Source organism: Urocampus carinirostris, chromosome 2 (assembly GCF_059441175.1).
Source record: "Urocampus carinirostris isolate Australia breed hairy pipefish chromosome 2, RoL_Ucar_1.0, whole genome shotgun sequence".
Lineage (NCBI taxonomy): Eukaryota > Metazoa > Chordata > Actinopteri > Syngnathiformes > Syngnathidae > Urocampus > Urocampus carinirostris.
Window position 1 is genome coordinate 26337045 of NC_142350.1, and position 22513 is coordinate 26359557.

Consider the following 22513-nt stretch of genomic DNA (forward strand, 5'->3'; position numbering starts at 1 on the left):
GGAGAGTTCACTTTTTACGTCATATTTTTCCTTAAGGGTGCTATCTAAGAGTGGTCCCACAAAGCATGAATCAGCGTACCTTCTTCATTGCTACATTTCCAACAAATATCATCATTGAGCAGTCCCATTCTGAAAAGTTTTGATGGTGTGAAATAATATCTATTGATGATTTTATAGTGGATTTAGAGAGGCTAGCTACATGCTAGTCTTGGGTAACTGACACTTCAGCCAGGTGTCCACGATGATTAAAATTCAAGAGTCCCGAATGTAGCGGTTTTCCACGATTTGTGGCTCCAGGTTGTCCGTTTCATGGGTAATGGATCTGGCTCACCACCAGGGAGCCCAGGCTCGCCAGTTTGAACTGCGTCGACATCAGTGATTCTTAACTATCCTTTGCCCTCTGCATTTATCCCCAGCACACGCTCTTGCATCCATCAAATGAACAGACCCTGCATCCAGAGCACGTTTCACCCCATCCATCCAACCATATTCAGGCCTTCCTCTCATTCCATTCCCCACCACTTTTGCACTACAGACTATCTTAGTCAAACAGCCTCCATCCATTCTTTCAATATGTCCAAATCATCAACATTACCCTTTGTGAGAGGGGGACTTATGGGGGCAAGGCGTTTGAGTAATATGCTTACATTTGTGTGCTGCTGCAGAAGACAATAGTTCTCCCACTGTATCGACCAAGAGGCAGCTAAAAGGGGCGGAGCAAGGGGGGCTGGAAATCCCCTCCTCTGTATCAATCTCCCAGAAGGAGTCAGGATCGCTTGCAAACTATGCCTCGCCTTTCTTATGCTGTTAAAACTGTGACAATTCTGGTAGGCCAAGCAATCAGTCACTTACAAACGTGGAACTATAAGTTTTTCAATAAAATGCAGTGCCTTGCAATTGCACATTCGCAACAGGATTATCACACAAGCACACAAACTGGATAATTTCCCACAGCACACCTGACAATATTTCAACACTGTACTACTCTAGCCTTTTCTGGCAGAATGAAAGCCATGACATATGGTAAGTGGTACTTAAGCGCAAGTCAGTTGAGTTGAAACAAATACATATTAGCACAACAGAAGAATATATCCACCACTTTTTATCCATCCATCCATTATCTGCACCACTTATCCTCAGTAGGGTCGCGGGGGTGCTGGAGCCCATCCCAGCTATCTTCGGTCAGTGGGCTCCTCCGTGCCGCCCCAACTTTTTACCATGTTGATTAATTCCTGTGCGGTGGGCAAGTTTCTAAGCCCGATTTGGAATTTCAAGAGACAGAAGACGGCATTGTTCATCTTGAGTCAAACAGAAAACTGTGACATACTCTGCCTTTAAGCTTATTATGCTGAAATGAACTGCCAAATTGTCAACGGAAGAAAAAAAACATCATTTTGCCTAAGTAAATATTAACTGTAAAAGGTGCAAATACCCCATGCTTTCCTGTTGTATTACATTCCTCAAAAACAGATACAAAGTCATTTTAGCAACGTTTGCGCAAGGGGAACATTTGACCCGGCGATGCATTTGTTGGAAAAACAAAGCACAGGAACGTGTACCTGCTACAAAGAACTAGTAATCATCCAGTCTTTTAAAAGATTTTAGATCAGCACCGGTGTATGGGCACACTCCATTTACAAAATAGTGGTACGGATCGTGTGGACTGAATTCAGGCAGCGGTTTGACCAGGGTTTTGGCCTCAAACTAAGTTTTCCAAATCTTTCAGGGGTTTCTGGCAAGGATTTCCAACTGGAGTTTTAAAGCATTCTTATGGTTCTGGACCAGAATGTCCAACCAGTGTATGGCCCTGACAGTGCACAGTCCAAGGGGCCGGAGAGGAAAAACAAAAAATGACTGGGCCAACAACATTAAAGAATTGACTGGTGCCACCTTTCCCATGATCCAAGAACAGACCAGGGACCATCAACAGTGGAGAAGGCTGTCCAGAGTGGCGTCCTTATTGGTGCCCCGACGACCCATGTGGTTAAAGGATCCGTGAACCCTGAACCGATATGTACATCAAGGTGTTACTGGGTAGTAAAGTGTGTCATGTTGTGGATCACAGCCTTATATTAGAACAATAACTTATATTGCCTATAAGGTATTGTCCTACAGTTAACTGTCTCTCAGTCTGTTAGTGGTGTTGGATCCGGGTGAGGTTGGGCCAAATAACGTTTTTCAAAAAAAAAGGTACCAACAAAAGCATTCCGCGGTTTTTAAAGTGTTTTATATTAGTCCACTGTAGAAAAATGAGTCAAAGGAAGATTATAAATTACAGAGAGTGAAACTGAGCAAAAAGCATCCCTTTTCTTTGATTTTTTACCCAGCTTTCTCAGAAAAAGACTAAAAGAGGGGAACAAGATTTTTTAAAGATAAATAAAAAGTAGGGAAAAGATATATGTAAAAGGCAAAAAAAAGGAAAACTGGAGTAAAAAGGGTGGCAAGATGGATGAGTGGTTAGCGCATCCGCGGCAGAGTTCCATTGGTTCAAATCCAGCTACCATCCTCCTTGTGTGGAGTTTGCATGTGCTGTCAGGATAATTGGAGGGTCCAAATTGTTCCTAGGTGTGAATGAGCGCGTGAGTTGTATGTCTCTGTGTGCTCTGCGACTGTCTGGCAACCAGTTCCAGTTGTCCCCTGCCCACTACCCGTAGATGGCTGGGGTGGGCTCCAGCACCCCGCAACCCTAGTGAGGATAAGCGGTGCAGATAATGGATGGATGGATGGATGGAGTAAAAAGAAAAGTAGGGGAAAGGATAGCAAAAGGAAAATGGTAAAAAAAAAGAAAGAATGAAAGATAAATAAATTAAATAAAAGAGAAGAAGTACAAAAACAAAACAAAAAAATGTTTTCTCTTCTTATTTCTTTACATTTTCTTTCATTTATCTTCTTTTTTCTTGAGTTTTGCTTTTTGTGTCATTTCTTTAATTTCCTTTTTCTTATTTCTCTTTTCAAATGTAATAATGGTCACTTTGAGCCTCCGTATTTTGTCTTCTTCCTTTGAGCTTTTAGCACTCTTTTTCAGTGGCATGACGGAATACAGCAACATTTAGTGGTAAATTAATACACCATCTCCTTTTGACTTTCATATTAAGGAGGGGGCCTCAAACCATCAACCTGGGGGCCACAACTTCCCCAGAGCCGTGAGTTTGAGACCCGTCATGAACCCCACCCTGAAACACTGCAAACTCTTTTAAACCCAAGTTTAAGGCCCAAGCCTGGTTGGAAACCCTAGCTGGAAACCCAAGGAATGCTTTAAAACCATAGTTTTAGGTCCAAACCATGGCTGAAAACCTTAACCAGACACCCTACAAACTCTTTAACACCCTTGTGTCTGGGCCAAACCGTGTTTGGAAACGCTTGCAGGAAACCCTTAGAACACATTAAAACTTTAGTTTCCGGGCCAAACCCTGGTTGGAAACCCTAGAAACGCCAAAAACCCTTGTTTCAGAACTTTGTTTTGAAACGCTAAATGAAAACCCAAGGACCACTTTAAAACCTTTGTTTCAGGTCCAAACGCTGGAGGACCCTTGCTAAGAACCATAGAAACACTTAAAACCCTAGTTTTAGGGTTTATATCATGTTTGGAATTGCTAACTGGAAAACCTGGGAGCGCTTTAAAATACTGGTTTCAGGCCAAACCTCGATCAGAAACCCTAGAAAAGCTTTTAAACCTTTGTTTCAAGGCCAAACCCTGTTTGGAAACTCTAGCTGTAAACCCTAGAAATGCTTTAAAACCCTAGATTTGGGTCCAAATCCTGGTTGGAATCCATGGTTGGAAACCCTAGCCGAACCCCTTGCGAACACAACAAACCCCTTGTTTCAGGGTCAAACTCAGTTGGGAAACCAAGATGGAAACTTTAGGAGCCTTTTAAAACCTAGTTTCAGGGCAAAACCCTTTTTAGAAACCGTAGAAACGCTTTAAAACCCTAACCTAAAAATTACAAACCGGGAGAGTTAGCCCTCATTTTTGCGCAATCATGACTACATATTCAGTGACACAATTTAATAATCTAACCTAACATTTGGTTCACAGTTCTCTTAACCGCGTTGGTGTTCGGGGCACGAATGAGGACACAACTCTGGACAGCCTTCTCCTCTGTTAATGGTCTCTAGCCTGTTATTGTTGTTAGGGAGGGTCCCAAACGGCTCTTCGGGTTGTCTTGTTGCATTAATCCTCACATTACCAATTATCCTGTAAAGTTATGCACGGAATGACTTAAAGATGTGGACCAATGAAAAAAAAAAGACAAAAACGGCTAAAAAGAAACAAAAGGACAAATGAAATAACAAAATAAGAAAAAAGAATAAACTTTCCATTTTTACATAAAATCAGTAAAACACAGAGAATATACTTAAAATATTTATAAAACTCTCCCAAAAAAAGATAATACGAAACGATATTTTTTATTGCCTAACCAACTATCGCAGCTTAAATAGAGCCCAGGGGACAGGTGATTACAATCAGGTGTAACACATTTCTGGTTGCAACTCATTGCTCTCTCTAGGGTGAGTTTTTTTTCATGTGTTTATGTAACTTAGTGGTGTTGCCACAGTAGTGCTACATTTCTCGTTCGCCTCGGTCATAATCATCTTCTGGTAGGGGTGGGCAGATCACTATGGCGGCTCTTTCTTTCTCTCATTGCCCTCTTCGCTGACTGACGAGCAGGATGCTGCAGACCAGCCGGTGGCTAGTTAGGGCAAAGTGTGGCTGTCAGTCTCAAAGAGCGCAGGGTGAGAGAGAAAGAGGGCTCGCTATTTTGATTGCAAACCACAGTGCAATTCGAGGATATTGGTGAAGGAGTAAAGTATTACCACCAGAAAAATACTATCGATAATATCAATATTTGCATCAATAGGTCCACACTTACTGCACATAGTGTTCCAGTAAAAGCTGAATAATAGTAAATCTTTTCGCTGCTTGTGTGTAAATATCTTCAAAACAGGGTTTGTACGGGTGCTTGAAAGCTGTGAAAATGCTCTAATTTCAATGTTGTATATTGAAGTTCAGGAAAATGCTTGAATTATGGGTGAAGTGCTTGAAAATGCTTGAAATGTTTTCCTTTGCCGTGTTTCCTGGCGGTCCGCCTCGATAGACCACGCCTTTGAATGAAGAAAAAATTGACGTAAAAATGACGCCAATGTTGTTAACATTCCTCACTATCAGGTTGTTATTTCCCCCCTACTGTCGCTTCCAAGAGGACAGGTTTATCTGACTAGACATTGGAATTTTGGCTTTTTTTTTCATGAAGCGGCTCTTTTGACTCGGCTGCCAAACGGCTCCTCAGATTTATTTATTTTTTTAGTGCTATATTATCAAAAATAATAAGAAAAATATACACCAAGTTATTTAATGATTAGCAATTTCATATGTTTTGCTGGGGATAACATGAACTATACATTTAAATATTTTTTAGATCGACAAAAAACGCAAAAGAATAACTATGTGTAACTCAGATTGAACCAATTTAAGCGCAGATCTTCTGAAGAACAAAGAACAAATGATCAGCAGGCTTTAAGATTGTAAGATCGAATGCTTTCTGTTTCGGAGCAATCAATATAATTGAAACTAGTCCAAATTTGGCTCATTTTTTAAAAACTTTTTATACATTCAATACTTTGTCTTTTTGTTGCCGTCCGTATTGAACTGAAATATTACCCAAATCCTATGACGCCTTTTCTGTGTTTTTAAACAAGTGTGACGTAGCCAAGCTGCTAGTGCATTGTGGGAGTAGAATAGCAGAATTCATGTCAGTTTATAGCAAGGCAATTGGCACAATTACATGATTGTAGATCAGAGTCAGGAACAGCATAAAATAGCATAAAGTATGTGCTAGCAGCAAAGCCAACAAAAAACAATGTTATTTTGATGGGCGCTGGATTTCTTCTTTTGAAGGTGCTGGAAAAATTGTCCTTGAAAGTTCTTGAAAAGTGGTTGAATTGGTCGAGCAAAAGGTGTACAAACCTTGTTGTAAGAGCAATAATTTCATTTACCCAGGGTTCTTTAAATTCAAGCTAACATTTTCCCCCGTGTTCTTCATTTTTAGGCTGACTGGGATGAATATTCCGGCACCCATCATCAGCAAAAGAAACTGGTTGCGGTTGCATTTTGTAACAGAGAGCAACCATCGTCACAAAGGCTTCAGGGCTCAGTATCAAGGTTGGACACGCTTACACAAGTTTTTGCATGTATTTTTGTAATATTACTCTAGTTGTATTTTTATAGTATTACTGTACTTTTATTTTGTAGTATTTCTAAAGTATTTTTTGCAGTATTTTTTTTTTAATGTTTAGTATTTTGAAGTTTTACTGTAGTTGTATGCCCTGCGATTGGCTAGCAACCAGTTCAGGGTGTCCCCTGCCAACTGCCCGATGATTGCTGGGATGGGCTCCAGCACCCCCGCGACCATACTGAGGATAAGCGGTGCAGCTAATGAGATGAGAGACTGTAGTTGTATGTTGGTAGTATGTCTGTCGTATTATTTCTGTAGCAGTATTTTGTGGTATTTCTTTTGTAATATTTACGTAGCAGTATTTTGTATTATAGCAGTGTTTGAAATATCGTCTGCCCGAAAGCTTGGGGCATGCATCTTATACGTCAAACGTACAACATACAAAACGTCTGCGCCTGAGTGGCCGACAACTTTTTTGTTTTGTTTTGTTTTTTTTCCAAATCAAATATTTGCTTTATTTCAATTTTCAAATCTTTGTTCGGTTTGGAAATTTCGGAATTCAGCAATTTGCATACTCATTAGTACTTTATTGATTATTTTATATTTTGTTATTACATTTTGACTATTTTTACTCAGCTGGCCGGATAAAAAAAGCCTGATGGGCCGCATGTGGCCCGTGGGCCGTAGTGTGCCCATGCCTGGTCTTGAAGGATTGTCAGGCACTTCAGATGCGTTTGAATTAAAACTTCTTTTAAAGCTTGTCATTTAAAAAGATACTTTAAGTCAAATGTGATAAAAATGGCTTTTGCCAAGTTGAAGTTTTCAATAGACTGCATCCAAAAAGGGTTATTTGCACAGCTTCACTACTTTTTGACCTACTTCTACAGTACTATTCTTTATATTTCTGCTTTTCATGTTTGAATTAACTGACTAATCCAGGTATAGTCAAAGCTTTTTTAACTGGTTAGGGCATTAATTAGGGAGGGGTTTTAATTTAGCTTTAGAATATACTTAAGGGTTTGTGGGGTCGAAATGGAGTTACCCAGATTACCCAAAAGAGTACTCCAAAGGTCACCTCTAAAACTGACTCCTTAACATTCCTGTAAAATTTGCCTAAAATCCCATTCTAATACGTACCCAAAGTAAATGGAATGCTGTTCTAGAAACATTTGGAGAATATGGACGGTTTTGGTTTCTTTTGAAAGATACCACTCTTAAGTTTGGTCGGAACTGACATATTCACTGCAAGTGCGGCAAACAGTGAGTAATCCGAGTTAGAACACACAAAAATGGTAGTTTTTTTTTCTGGCATTTTTTGTTGCAATTAAATGCATGCAAATGAGTGTAGAACGGGCATCTTGGCTGGAAAACAGGTGAGACAATTGATTGAAGGCTTACATTGTACCTTGTCAAATTTGATCACAATTAAAAAAATAAACATTGTATTCTAAAGCTTGAGAGGGGATTTTTGGGTTACGAGAATCTTAAAAAGGATACTTGAGGTTAGAGTAACAGGTCTTGGGACGAGGAGGGATAACTTGAGGATGGAAAGACGCTTGAGAGGGGATCTTGGGGTGGAGGGAATCTTGAGAAGAAGATTTGCGAATACCTTTTAGGAAGAGGGTTGGAGTTGCAGGTCTTGGAGTGGAGAAACTGGAACATGAAGGGAATTGAAGGAGAAAGTCGAGGGAGGCGAAGCTTGTCGTTTTGGTGAGTGAAAGTCTTCAGGAATCAAAATGGTTAAGCAAAGTGAGGTGGGAGCCCGGGTTATTTATAGCAGAAGTGGCTGATTGGCAAATTGAAAACACTTGCCATTTTTGGGGGAAAAGAGGGACTGCCGAGAACAAGCCATGACAATAACTTTGCAAAATAGCATTTCACTTTTACCATTAAACCATAACTTGACAGTGGAAGAACAGGGCAGTGTCTGGATTGGATCTGTTAATTTCAGGGTTCCACAGCTAGTCTTTAATTTCTTCGTGAACCATTTGCAGTTTAACACCCGAGGAGTTACACTCACACCTGTCCACTCAACTTTAGCCGATAAGAACAGTCGCTAGTGTAACATAATCTTCCACAGAATGGGTCTACATGAATAAAATATGAAGCTTATTGCAGCAAGTGTTTGGTGCATAAGCTGAGACATGGAGGGGACAAAACCATAAAAGACAATAATAAAATATTTACAAACATATACTACTTGTTACCATTATGATGATTAATGCTTCCATGGTTTGAGAATGCCTCATTCCATGTGACTGCAGTTTTATGATGCCAGCGTCCACTGGGAGTACATTGCTCATCTGGTGCAAGTGACACCGAAAAGGGAAAGCGAGAATTGGCTCAGCTAACGCATGAATGTGAAAATCTACAGCACAAAAATTCAAAAAAATACTCTATACCCCTTTTACAAGCCCGAGTTATTGCACATTCAGGATTCGTACGGGAGTTTGGACTCCTTAAAATGCTTAAATTTTAATGTTTAATGTTCAAGGTCCGGAAAATGATTGAGTTTTGGGTGAAGTGCTTGAAGATGTTTAAATTTTAATCTTGAGTTTTCAAGATCAGCAAAATGATTGATTGAATTTTGGGTGCTTGAAAATGCTTGGAATTATTAACATTGCATTGTTTCTTAACGGTCTGACTTATAGACCACGCAATAAAACCTTTTTTAAAAAGTGTGTGAAAATTACACCAACATGCCTGCTTCTGTCTTCAGAAGAGTGGACAGTTCTTTTAAAAAAATTGGCTCTTTTGGCTCGACTCGGTTCCCAAACAGTGTCTCCGATTTTTTGTTATTTTTTTTATGGTATATTATCAATAAAAATAAAAGATTATCAACCAATTTATTAAGTGATGAGTAATTTCATATGTTTTGCAAGGAATCCCTGAGAAACACATCAAATATAAATTAAAAGCCCTCCGCATTGAACAATATCCTCCATATTGTGTCCCTGTAGCTTCAAAAAACAAAGCGAGATTACACGTTAGGGTGCCTAATTGATATGGTCAGAGAACTGTGATTGTAATTACGGTTTCCTGAGATTACTAATTGTTTGACCGACTGTGCCAAGCAAAAGTATTTACAAGAAGAGAGACACAAATAACATGTAAAACATGATGTTCTGGTCAGATTAGACAAAAACTGAACCTTCCGGGCTCAATGCAAAGGGTTACGTTTGGCGTAAAAGTAATACTGCACATCACCCTGAAACCATTATCCCCATTGGCAAACATGATGATGGCAGCATCATGCTCTGGGGTTGCTTTTCTTCAGCAGTGACTTGGGAGATGGTGAAAGTTGGTGGAAAGATGGATGGAGCCAAATACAGGGCGATTATGGCAAAAAATCAGTTTGAGTCCTAGTCCGAGAATGAGTTCAGGTTCACCCTCCAACAGGACAACGACCCGAAATATTAAGGAAACCCTACAAAGTAATGGTTTAAAGCTAACAATAGAAACATTTTCGAATGATCAGACCTTAATCCTACAGAGCTTTTTTGGAAATATCTGAAACATTCGGTTCACAAACGATCATCAAAGCTTGATGAACTTGAGCTGTTTTGTAAGGAATAATGAGCCAAATTTTTATGTTTCAAAATGTCCAAAATATAGAGCCATACCCAAAAAGACTTGTGGATGTGATCGCGGCAAAAGGAAGTTGTACAGAGTATTGACTCAGAGGAGGCCAACATTTTTGCAACGCCTAATTTCCAATGTTTTATTTGTTAGCCCTTTGAATTACATTTGGTTACTTTTCACAATTGAGTCTTACATGAATTTACTGTTGCAAAGGTTTTAGCGCTGTAAACTGGTCGTCTCCAAATGGCCGCTTTTGGAAACGCCTAGTCCTATGATTAGAATAATTTGTAAATTACAATGTTTACTTTTTCAGATTATGATCAAATTTGACAAGGTACCAGATAAGCCTTCAAACTATAGTATAACCTGTTTTCCAGCTAATATGCCCATTCAAAACTAATTTGCATGCATTTAATTGTAAACACAAAAAAATAAAAATAGGTGAGTATAACAAGCTTTCAGTTCTATGTGTTCCAATTCAGATTACTCAACGATGGTAGTACTTGCAGTAATGGTTTAAGTTTGGGAAGGAACTTCAAAAGTGACCAAAAACAGTACAAATTATCCAAACAGTCCAGGAATAGCATTTAATTTACTTTGGGTACGTATTGGATTTGAGTTCTAGCTGAATTTTACAGGTTTTTATTTGTTACACATTAGCTTATTTTTACTTGTCAAGGGGTTAATAAAACCAGGAACAAAGTAAGTAAGGTCAAATGATCTGAAAACACGTGACGTACCGTATTTTCACGACCATAAGGCGCACATAAAAGTCTCAGATTTTCTTTAAATTGTGCCTTATCATGCGGTGTGCCCTGTGTAAAGCGGTAGACATAGACAATCTCAATGGCCTTAGGGTTGTGTGCCCGTCACAGGTTCGAGACTTGGCCGAGTCATACCTAAGACTTGGTTAATTTCAAAGTTTTTTTTTCAAATTGTTCACATCTCCAACTTAATTGGACTTACTGTATATGCGATCTGTCACAGAGCAGGATTAACATCTAACACCATCCGTCCATTGTTTGTGCAAGTACTCATGGATGCTACCACCGTAGCGTATTAAGCAATTTGAAAGTTATACCGAAGGCTGAATAGAGTTTTTCCCTTCAAATATGTGTTTTCGTACACCATGGTGTTTATTTCTACGCTAGGCGGAAGAACATGAAACTGAGCAGCCGTGTGAGGAATAGAAGATTAATGGTTCACAAATAGATAGATAGATAGATAGATACTTTATTCATCCCCTAAGGGAAATTCACATTTCCAGCAGCATCCCTGAGCTGAGAACAATACAATAATAAAGCCAAAAGAAAACAATATACAAATACCCAGTGTGACGTGCAAATGCCCACTTTAGCATGTTATATAGATTAACTAAATAGTGCTACACATAATGCAGTAAGATCCAATGTAGGTGGTGTGGTTTAATGTGGGCCTTTACTCTGCCGGGTGGAGTTAAAGAGCCTCATGGCATGAGGAAGAAAAGAACTCTTCAGTCTGTCCGTAGTACAAGACAGTGACAGCAGTCTGTCACTGAAACTGCTCTTCTGTCCGGAGATAATGCTGTGAAGCGGATGCGATGGATTGTCCATGATTGACCTCAGCTTTTTCAGTGCCTGTCTCTCAGCTGCTGTTGTTAGGCTGTCCAGCTCTTTGCCCACAACAGAGCTCGCTTTCCTAGCCAGTTTATTGAGACGAGAGGCATCCTTCTTCTTGATGCTGCCTCCCCAACACGCTGCCGCATAGAAGAGGGCGCTTGCCACTACTGTCTCATAGAATATTTTCAGGAGCTTTTTGCAGATGTTGAAGGAGGCCAGCCTTCTGAGGAAGTAAAGTCGGCTTTGCCCTTTCCTACATAGAGCTTCTGTGTTGGCAGTCCAGTCCAGTTTGTTGTCCAGCTGCACACCCAGGTATTTGTAGGTCTGGACAAATTCTACACATTCTCCCTTGATGGTTACAGGAACCGGGTGAGTTCTGGTTCTCCTGAAGTCCACCACCATCTCTCTGGTCTTGGTGGTGTTTAGGTGCAGGTGGTTTGCGTCGCTCCATCGGACAAAGTCCTGAATCAATTTCCTGTACTCCTCCTCCTGCCCGTTTCTGATACATCCCACGATCGCAGTGTCATCGGCAAACTTTTGCACATGGCAGGACTCAGAGTTGTACTTAAAGTCCGATGTATATAGAATGAATAGGAACGGAGAGAGAACGGTCCCCTGCGGAGATCCTGTGCTGCTAACCACGGTGTCCGATGTACAGCCCCCCTGTTTCACATACTGCGGTCTGCCTGTCAGGTAGTCAGTAATCCATTCTACAAGGTGTGTCGAGGAAGCTGTAAAACAAAACTCAGTTCAGTTCAGCTCAGAAAATATATTGTCATTGTCAAAGAACAACGAAACCTTTTGGAGCATCCAGTCATCCATTCACAGTAAAAGAAAATGCAAATATCCATAAATATTCTGAATAAATATAGGTAAAAACCCAATACCCATAGGTAACCCAATATACTCCCTGAAAGTAAAAGTGCAGACGTACAATAAACTCAATAGCAGCATAATTAAATCAGTCAAAGGTCAAGTGCAATTGTGTCAGACAGTCATCATCGTTCACCCGGGAATTATAATGGAAAGGAGTTTATGTCCGTCTGTTTTACTTTGTAATCAATACTCAAATAAACTACAACCGAACTTCGTTGTATTTTTAAATACATACACTTGTATGCTTGGCGTTGCAGAGGGCACCTTTTGCCCTATTGTGCAATACAGGTGTTAAAGACAGAAACAAAACCAGCTATGGCAGGGGTATCAACCTCATTTTACCTGAGGGCAATATGCTAGGAAGAAATCTAGAGAGAGAGAGAAAAAAAAAGAAAGAGAGAAAACAAGAAAAGAATGAAATAGAAGAGACGGATTGAGAGAAGGAGAAGGAGAGAGAGAACAGAAAAGTGAGAAAAAAGAAGAGAGTAAAGAGAGAAAGTGACAGAAAGACGAAAGAAAAAGAAAAGAGAAAGGAAAAAATGGAGGGAAAACAAGAAGGGGAAAGGGGAGAGAGAAAAAAAGAGAGATGAAAAAGAAAGGGGGAGTGAAAAAGAAGAGCAAGAGAGAGATTAAAAAAGAAGAGATGAAGAGAGAAAAAAAGGAGAGAGAGCTCCAGCTTCTTTATGAATGGCACCTGGCTTTGGTGACATCAAGTAAACATATTGAAAGTATTCAAAACTGGAGCTCACTTTTCTCTTGCATTTCTCTCGGCATTGTCTCACAAGCCAGATTTAATCCGTTGGCGGGCCTAATCTGGCTCATGGGCTGCATGTTTGCCACCTGTGAGCCACGGCAAATGTGCCTAAAAATACGTAAAACAACCCGTAGCAGAATAAAAAACATGATGGAACTGAAAATGGAGTCCGGTATGCGGCACTGCATCCAAAGGCATTGATCCCAAATTCCCGACACGGTTAGCGCCAGGTGTGCCCAGGCCCTAAAATAAATTATCTAATTTTAATAGCCTGCGGCTTAAAATCAGGCGAGGCTTGTACAAAGACAAAATTGAGTTTTGTTCATAAATATGAGCATGCAGCTTGTAATCAGGTGCATGTTGTAGTCCGGAATTTACGATACATTTTTGGAATAGGTGCGTACACTTGTTAGTTTAGTAGACTTTAAAAGCTTGTTTAAACTGACTATAAACCTGCAGAGTATGCAAGGGATTACATACCAGTCTCGCATCTTATTTTCTTACAAGTTCATAATACACATAAAGCTTTTCTTTATCTAAAATATTTAAGTGTATGTTTGTGTGTTCCAACCAGTGAAAAGTTCGGCAGAGCTTAAATCCAGAGGTGTAAAATTATTACCAGGGAAGGACGACGCTCACAAGCTATCTTTAAGTAAGTTGTCTTTTTGTCCTACTGAATCTTAAATGCAATTTTTTCAATATTGCATTGAAGGAACTACAGCAATCCCTCGTTTTCTGCATGGTTAATATTCCAAATGTACGACCATCAAGCCGTTTTACTTGGATAACTTAGACTGCAATGTTATTGACGTATAGGGAGACACAGGCAGAAAAGGGCGGGGCAACTGTTTAGCCAGTCAGAATGCAGTACACAATGCATGATGGGAAGTAGCCAACTCCGAAAAGTAAACTGTGATACAGTGATAGATTACTGTATTAAACTGGAATTGGGACATGTTTTCACAGCCATGTGCCATAAACTTTAAGGGCCACTTGTCTTGAATGATTTGAGTTTCTCTGCTTTAATACATGAGTTCCAATTGCCAGGATCTCTATCATTTTCCAGGACAGCTTTCCAGCGAGATGGTAATTTGTAACACGTGAGTTGGAGAACTACACCTCCTGCAGGGTCCTTGAGGGTGCATGGAAGTTTGCCCATCCAGTCCACATGTGTTTTTTGCAGATTATGTGGGGCGACTTGCAGCTTAGTGTGAAGCGGCTGGGATGAAGATCAGCACCTCCAAGTCTGTGACTATGGTTCTCAGCCGGAAAAGGGTGGCATGCCCTTTTCGGGTCAGGGAGGAAATCTTGCCCCAAATGGAGGAGTTTAAGTATATCTGGGTCTTGTTCACGAGCAAAGATAGGATGGAACCGTAGATCGACTGACGGATCGGTGTAGCGTCTGCAGTCATGTGGGCCCTGTGCCAGTCTGTCGTGGTGAAAAAGGAGCCAAGTCAAGTCACATTTATTTATATAGCCCTTAATCACAAAAATGTCTCAAAGGACTGCACAGGATTACAATTACAAAATTGCACAATTGCCTGATCTTAAAGCAGCATGCGGGCAAGGAACAACTCAAAAACCTCAGTGTGAAGAAAAAAGAAAAAACCTTGAGAAAGGACCTCACATGTGGTAATCCTCCTTCCAGGATTGACCAGGGTGAATCACAATTAGCATTACTGTACACAGAATAGTAAACACTAGGTAAGATGTTTAAGATGTCCGGAAAGAGCATGACACCAACGACGCCCCCAGCCTGTAAACTGTCCAGAAAGTCTATGACGGCCACGACGCAGCTTCCCATCTCTGCCAGCTGGTAAATGCAGGGGTTGACATGCTTCAGGTCAGATGCTGGTCCGCTGACTCATCTCAAATCGTCCTTCTCCTTCGTATCAGCCAGACAGGCAGTCGGAAAAAGACAGGACAATACAGAACATGAGGTGGGCATCAATCATAAGCTTTGGAATAGAAGTGTGTCTCAAGCCTTGATTTAAAAACTTCCGTTGAGGTTGCAGATCTTATCTCCGGAGGCAGGGCGTTCCATAACACCGGGGGGCCGGATGGAGAACGCTCTCGAGCCTGCAGACTTCTTGGCTCTCGGAGTCACAAGTAGACCGGCATTTTCCGAGCGCAGATTCCGTGCAGGAACATAGGGGGAAATCAAATCAGAGAGATAAGAGGGTGCAAGCCCATGCAAACATTTATATGTTAATAAGAGAACCTTAAAGTCACATCTTAAGTGGACGGGGAGCCAGTGCAAGTCGGCCAACACAGAATTAATATGCTCAAACTTTTGGTCTTAGTCAAAAGTCTAGCTGCCGCATTCTGAACCACCTGCAAACTTTTAATGCTAGACATCGGGAGACCAGAAAGCAATACATTACAGCCGAACCCAAAGGCAAAGTTCTGGATTTTCCGGTCAAACTCCGTCCCTACCCTTACAAGACAACATGATCCCGGATACAAGCGGCCTAAATACGTTTTCTCTGCAGGGTGGGTGGGCTCTCCCTTAGAGATGGTATGGGAAGCTCGGTCATCCTGGAGGGACTCAGCGTTGACCCAACTCTCCTCTGCATTGAGAGGTGCCAGCTGATAAGGCTTGGGCATCTAATAAGATCCTAGAGGTCTTCCTCGGGAGATGTTCCCAACATGTCTTACGGGTATGGGGCCTCGGGGACGACCCAGGACACACTGGAGAGACTACGTCTCCAAGCTGGCCTCTGAATGCCTCTGGATCTTGTCGGACAAGCTGTACCAAGTGGCTTGGGTATAGGAGGCCTGGGCTTCCCTGCTGCTCCCGGGACCTGACCTCAGATAAATGTTAGCGGGTTGGATCGATGGAGTTCGAGAAGAGAAACCTAAAAACATAAAGTACATGCAGCACTCAGACTGGGTTGCACACCACTAAAAATTTTGAACTGTAAAAGCTAAAGCTGACAAACACAACGCTGCAGTTGTAAGGTTTGTTTATGTATAAAATCACAGCAGTATTTCCAGCAGTCCTTTTATTGACATGGAATTCAAGAGCATATAGAAATGCGCTATTTCAAAGTTTTTCAACTGCTGGATCCTGACTTAAAAGTGGGCTGTGGTTCTTTGCCTTGGCAAAAATAATGCTAAGAAAATAAAAAAATAATGATGTCGATCACACTCGTAAACAGGAGATGGAAATATTGCCCTGCAAACAGGAGTTGACACCACGCCCACAGTAAAAGACTAGTCAATTTTTTTTCGGAATGTTGAACATTGCCAAATACAGATCTTAAGCTTCACGGGTGAAAGATCTGTTTGGAATTTTAGGACCTTCCGTTTTAAATATTATTAATGAATTGCTCTCTTCAGGTAGCCTTTAAGTTTGCCGTCATTAAACCTATTAAGCGACCCAACCTTGACCCTTTTCAGGCTTCACATTTTTTCTATAAATATATGTCGTGTGGATTTGTATCAAATTGAAGACAAAGTTACTAAAGTGAACTATTTTGGATTTCATTAAAAGGCATCTATTTGATTATTAAAGGGACAGTGTGAATTATTTGACCACCAAATATCAATCTATGATGTAAAAAAAGAGCACAAGGAGTGATAAATACTCTAAAGAAAAAACAGACTTCAGGAAGGGGGCAAATAAAAAATTCTCCCCAAAAGTATTATTATTAGTTATTTGTTAGTTCATGTATTTTTCATAGTAATGGAAATATCCCTTTTTATTTACTGCTAGGTGGCCCTAACTGATACACACTCCCCCTTTAAATTGTTAATTTGTCCTAAGTTTCTTCAGCCACATACTGTATTTTCTTCGTATAGTTAAGGCAAACGAGTCAATTCACCTTTGGCGAACTAATGCAAAATCTGCATTTACAACCTTCTGCCAAATAGCTGACCTTTGAAAAAATGGCACCGGAAGACGGATGCATTTTTTTCTTTTACGCTGTTGCAGCAACAGCGCATTAAAAACGCGGTATTCTACTGTACTTTTTCGAAATAGGAATGTCAGAGTGCAAAGTTTGTCAATATAAATAGCTTGCTTTCCTTCTGCTGCAGTGAATGAAGGAGGAGTGAAGCAGCTGTCCAATTACTGTCCTGACCCAGGAGAGCCAGAAAATGGCAAACATATTGGCTCAGACTTCAGGTAACTCAGCACATTTAGAGTGGAACTCATGAGTCAAGAACCTTTTTCACCTAAAGAGCCATAAATACTCAAATATTTCAAAACTATTTGAAAGAACCTCACCATATATTTTACGACAAAACTGCCAAACTTGGACTAAAGCTATTTCTTCAACACATTTTATTTCACTGTGTGTCATTTGATGATTATATATCAGGGGTGGCAAACATGCGGCTCTGGAGCCGCATGCGGCTCTTGGCCGATAAGAATGCGGCTCTTTGCCTCATCATATTTTCTATATACTGTGACTCTTTGCCTCGTTTCATGTTAAGTTTTTTCCCCTCTTAAAACACACTTGAATCCATCAGAGTTAATAACAAATAATATTTTGAAATTCATTTGGCAGATTTGTTGTTTTTATATTGCTCCAGACACATAACTGACTGCCAATCATCTGCGTAGGTTACGTCTAGTGCCGGGAAATTAAGTAAACATTTTATGAGCGTGCAGACTGTTGCTCTCATGATCAAAATGGCAAAATGCAAAGCGAAACGGAAATATGAAGATGAACACAGGGCATTTCCGGAAGAATGGGAAGATGCTTACTTTTTTGTTGAACGGAATGGCAAATCACTATGTTTATCATGCAGTACCATGATATCCCATTTCAAGACTTCAAATCTTCAGCATCATTTTAGCACAGCCCATGCTAATATTGAAACAGAATTCCCCAAAGGTAGTGAATTACGCAAGCAAAAATTGAGCACCTTGAAAAGCCAGGTAAAACGACTGTCTCAAGTGCGTGGTGTGGCTGTTTGACTCTCATGGTTAAAACTTTCGGCTCTTTGTGTCAAACTTGTTCGCCACCCCTGATATATATGATTGAATTTAATTGTATGACTTTGGAATGTGAAAAAGAAAATGAAAAGAGCCATATATGGCTCGTGAGCCACAGGTTCCCAGCCCCTGTTTTTGTTAGAAGGCCAAACATGGGTCCCAAAGACTGTAAACTGCAACCAAAATTGTGGTGCATCCATTTTTAGACTGATGAGTTTGTGAAAAACGACTGAGGCATTTTATCTTTTTAAGGAACTGAGTGATTTTCCCGCAGTTAATCATGTGTATTTTTTCAGCATCGGAGCAACTGTTCAATTTGTGTGCGATGAGGACCATGTGCTGCAGGGTTCCAAAACGATTACCTGCCAGCGCGTGGCTGAAGTCTTTGCAGCTTGGAGCGATCACAGGCCCGTCTGCAAAGGTGAGAGTACAAATACGCTAGGATTGAGGCACTGCCTCTAGAGCAGCGGTGGGCAGCTATTTGGAGTCGCCACGGGGCCCATTGGGTTCAAATATGTGCTCCATGAGTTGATCCTGAAGACCTCTCCATTTGTTTTCAACTATAGATAAATATATATATGAAAACAATCACATGTTATATTTCTTTATATTTAACTACAACTAAATATCAATATACTGTACTGACTAAATATCAGAGGCCCGTACAACACAACAGCCTGTATACATGCTGAGCCATGTGATTCACCTTAAGCTCACCCATCCCTCGCGGACATGACTAATTAATAAAGAGAAGAAATATTACTATTATTACATCAAAAAATCATTAAACATCCCGATACCAGTTACTACAAAGGAGAGGTCCACGATGATTATCAGGCTGACAACATTTGGTTTGATAACGGCCTAATATGTCGGCTTTTGGCCTGATAGGAAAAATACACCCAATAATTAGTTACCTGAAAAAATGAATCAGTCGTCACTACTTACTAGAAGTATTCCAAGCATTTAGGTATATTTTTATCTAGTAGTAGCACTCCCGTCAATCACTTTGTCATGTACGCAAGGGATGGGAGCACTTAAGATCAGGTGCAGGGTTCAACATTGGTTCAGGCTGTTGTGATTGTACAAGCTTTTCAGGTTTAGTCAGTACAGTTTTTTTGAGAATGTTTTTGTTGCATTCTTGCAAATATGTTAATGCCAATATAATCAATATTGACTGCTGCGAGCGAGTGTCTTAATCGGGGCAGAATTAGTTACTTTTCTGTACTAGACATTTCCCGGCTGATTTTTTAAGGTTTAAGAAATTGACTAGAATGAGTTCATTTCTATGGCACGCAGATTAAAATCTAGATTGCGTGTACAAAAATAAAGTTGCGTTTTTTTCTTTAAATTTGTTGCCTGTGGCTTTTAACCAGGTTTGCTCTGTTGGTCTGGTAAAAGTTTTGCCCACTTTGGGCTCACTTAAATGACTTTGGTGTCACTTTGCTACACTTGTGTAAAAAACGTACGTTATTCCATATTTTCTTCGGGGCAAGAAGACGTATTCAAGCTCAATCTTATTTTTCTATTTTACGTCTTAATCTGTTGCAGTGAAAACGTGTGGTTCTAATCTACTTGGACCTTCTGGGACCTTTACATCGCCTAACTTCCCCATTCAGTACGACAGTAACTCACAATGTGTGTGGATAATCACTGCCAGTGATCACAACAAGGTAGTAGAAATACACTTTATTCTTACATACATTTTCCAAACCGCTTACTAGGGTGACGGGGGTGCCCATCCCAGTTGAAACCGGGCAGTGGGCAGGGCATACCCTGGACCAAGGGACTCCAACTGATCCCTAAGAACAGTTGAGGTACCCGCGAACCTGTTCTCAATATAGATCACCAGTGTTGGGTTATTGTGACTTTCTAGTAAAATGATTTTTCATATCGAGTTTATTTAACGCTGTTTTTAGATAAGTAACCTAGTAATAACATGGTAACAACAAATACCACAACAAGTTGATATTTTAGAACATCTAATAAATAAATTCCAGTTCAGGGACAAAAAAATATTCAAGTATAGTTATTTTAAACAAATCTTTAAGAGAATAAACTGAAAATCTATGTATTAAACAAATGTATTTATGTATTTTTTTATTGATTTATTTTACAGGAAATAACACAAACCAAATTTCAATTCATGCGTTTTTTTAGCTAGCTTTTTGGATACCTTTTTAGTTTTGTAGCTTGTTATCGTCCTAACCTTTGGCTCTTAAGCAAGCAATGTAGCTAATATTCTATTTTTTTGCTTGTTATTAAGCTAAATATTGGCCTCCTTTTTAGTTACTTATCTGGCTTTTTTTAGCTTTTAATCTGGTTATTTATTTGTCTTTTTACTTGTTCAGCTAGCTCTCTAGCTCCATTTTTTTTACCCGTTTACCTTTTTAACTAAACTTCAATCTACTTTTTTTAAGCTATTTAGCTTATTACATTTTTGCATGTTATCTAGCTAACATTTTAACTTTTGTGCTAGTTATCAAGCTAAATTATGGGCTCCTTTCTAGATAGCTGTCTTTGTTTTTAGCTCTTTGTCCGAGTATTTAGATGGCTTTTCACCAAACGAAAGCATATACTAAAAAGAAGAGGGCCAAGAACAGAGCCTTGTGGAACACCACAAGTGACATCAAAATGTTTAGAGGTCAGGTTGCTAAAGTTAACACATTGTGTCCCGTGTGACCGGTAGGATGTAACAACGAGAGTTTGGTCTCTGAGATACCAATCCGTTTTTCCAGACGATAAAGTAATATGTTGAGGTTCACAGTATCAAAAGACGAGAACCAGCTGAGAACCAGCAGCAGTAGCATTGTCAAGGCGCCGGAATCTATTTCTAAGTGGAGATCATTGGTTACCTTAACAAAGGCTGTTTCAGAAGTGGGATATGCTCTGAATGCTGACTGGACGGATGTTATTTTCGGACATAAAGTCATTCAGCTTCTGTGCAACAACCTTTTCAAGTGATTTAGCAAAAAATGGTATATTTGAAACTGGCATATGATTACATAGGTTTTCTGGGTCAGAGTTAGGTCGCTTAAGCACAGGTTTAATGATACTTAACTTAAAAGCTACCCGAGGAGAGCAATATATTAATAATATTTCAAACTGAAGGTCGGGGCAGCATGGCGGCGCAGTGTTTAGCGCGTGTGCGGCACAGTTTTAAGGTCTTGGGAACCTCCTGTGTGGGTTCAAATCCAGCTACCGGACCTCCTGTGCAGAGTTTGTATGTTCTCCCCGTGCTTGCGTGGGTTTCCTCCGGGCACTCCGGTTTCCTCCCACATCTCAAAGACATGCATTTCAGGTGGATTGGCCGGTCCAAATTGTCCCTAGGTGTGAATGAGCGAGCGAGTTGTCTGTCCCTGTGTGCCCTGCGATTGGCTGGCAACCAGTTCAGGGTGTCCCCTGCCCACTGCCCGAAGATTGCTGGGATGGGCTCCAGCACCCCCGCGACCCTACTGAGAATAAGCGGTGCAGCTGATGAGATGAGATGAAACTGAAGGTCCTAAAATGCCAAACAGATCTTTTATCAGTGAAGCCTGAAAATTGTCAAGGTTAGGTCGCTTAAGCATAGGTTTAGTGACAGCAAACTTGACGGCTACTTGAGGAGAGGTCCTAAAATTCCAAACAGATCTTTCACTCGTCAAGTCTGAAACAGGTCAAGCAGGCTACTGACCATCTGTGTAAGATCATTAAAACTGGAAAACATTTCTTGACAGCCGCCAACAAGGACACGACCTACAAACTTACAAATCTTTAAAGTAGGACAAAGTTGCACAGTGTTCGTCTAAAATTTATTTCCGGATGAGTTGAATCTTTTTATTGAAAAATACCATAAGGTCATGGGTGAATCCGTAGAACTATTAGGGTTAAGTTGCTGTCTCGTAAGTGTCGCCATTGTTTCAAACAAAAAATTCGGATTATATTTATGTAGAGCAAAAATCTTAAAGAAAAACGATGCTTTAGCTGAGGCAAGAGCTACTTTATAATTCAGCAACCGTCACATTAGGCTAGTTGGAAAACCTCAACAGTTGAAGTGAGCCACTTTAGTTCAGGTTTCCTGAAACCTTGTTTAAGTGAGCTTCTTAGTTGAAATGTTGGGGCGCTACAGAGTCGAGGACGTTTTCAAAGCAGGATTAAAGTAATTAAGTCAGTCAAAAGGCCCAAAATATGAAGAGAAGGACGCCATTGCCACTGGTAATAGTTCTATTAGAGCAAAAGCTGTTGCAAGCCGGACATTGTGGCTGCTAAAACCTTTAATTTCCTTATCACAGTAAACCACAAACAGCACCTCACATTTAACGAGAGAAGGATCAGAAATAACATTTGTATGCGGTGACACCAAAACATTTGAGGCTACGAGGTCTAGAGTATTCCACTCTTCATAAGTGGGCACATCAGCTATTTGATTGCAACCAAATATATCAATCAACGACCTAAAACAACCGTAAGTTTATTAGATGGGAAGTTAATGCGAACATGATAATCACTCATAATTATAACTTAATTATAATACTGTCTGTATTAGTTATTAAGTCAGTTAACAGTTACGAAAATTTATCAAAAACATTTGAATATGGTCCATGTG

At 40.2% G+C, this 22513-nt stretch overlaps 1 protein-coding gene across 1 annotated transcript in view; it reads left to right on the forward strand.

Moving 5' to 3' along the window:
• The window catches only part of LOC148371529 (CUB and sushi domain-containing protein 3-like), a 290824-nt gene that overhangs the window by 79847 nt on the left and 188464 nt on the right, over nt 1-22513 (forward strand). The window contains exons 6-10 of the mRNA XM_088326066.1: nt 6048-6160; nt 13558-13635; nt 17025-17112; nt 18225-18349; nt 19480-19601. Coding sequence (XP_088182192.1) covers nt 6048-6160; nt 13558-13635; nt 17025-17112; nt 18225-18349; nt 19480-19601 — 526 coding nt within the window. The remainder of the gene's footprint in view (nt 1-6047; nt 6161-13557; nt 13636-17024; nt 17113-18224; nt 18350-19479; nt 19602-22513) is intronic.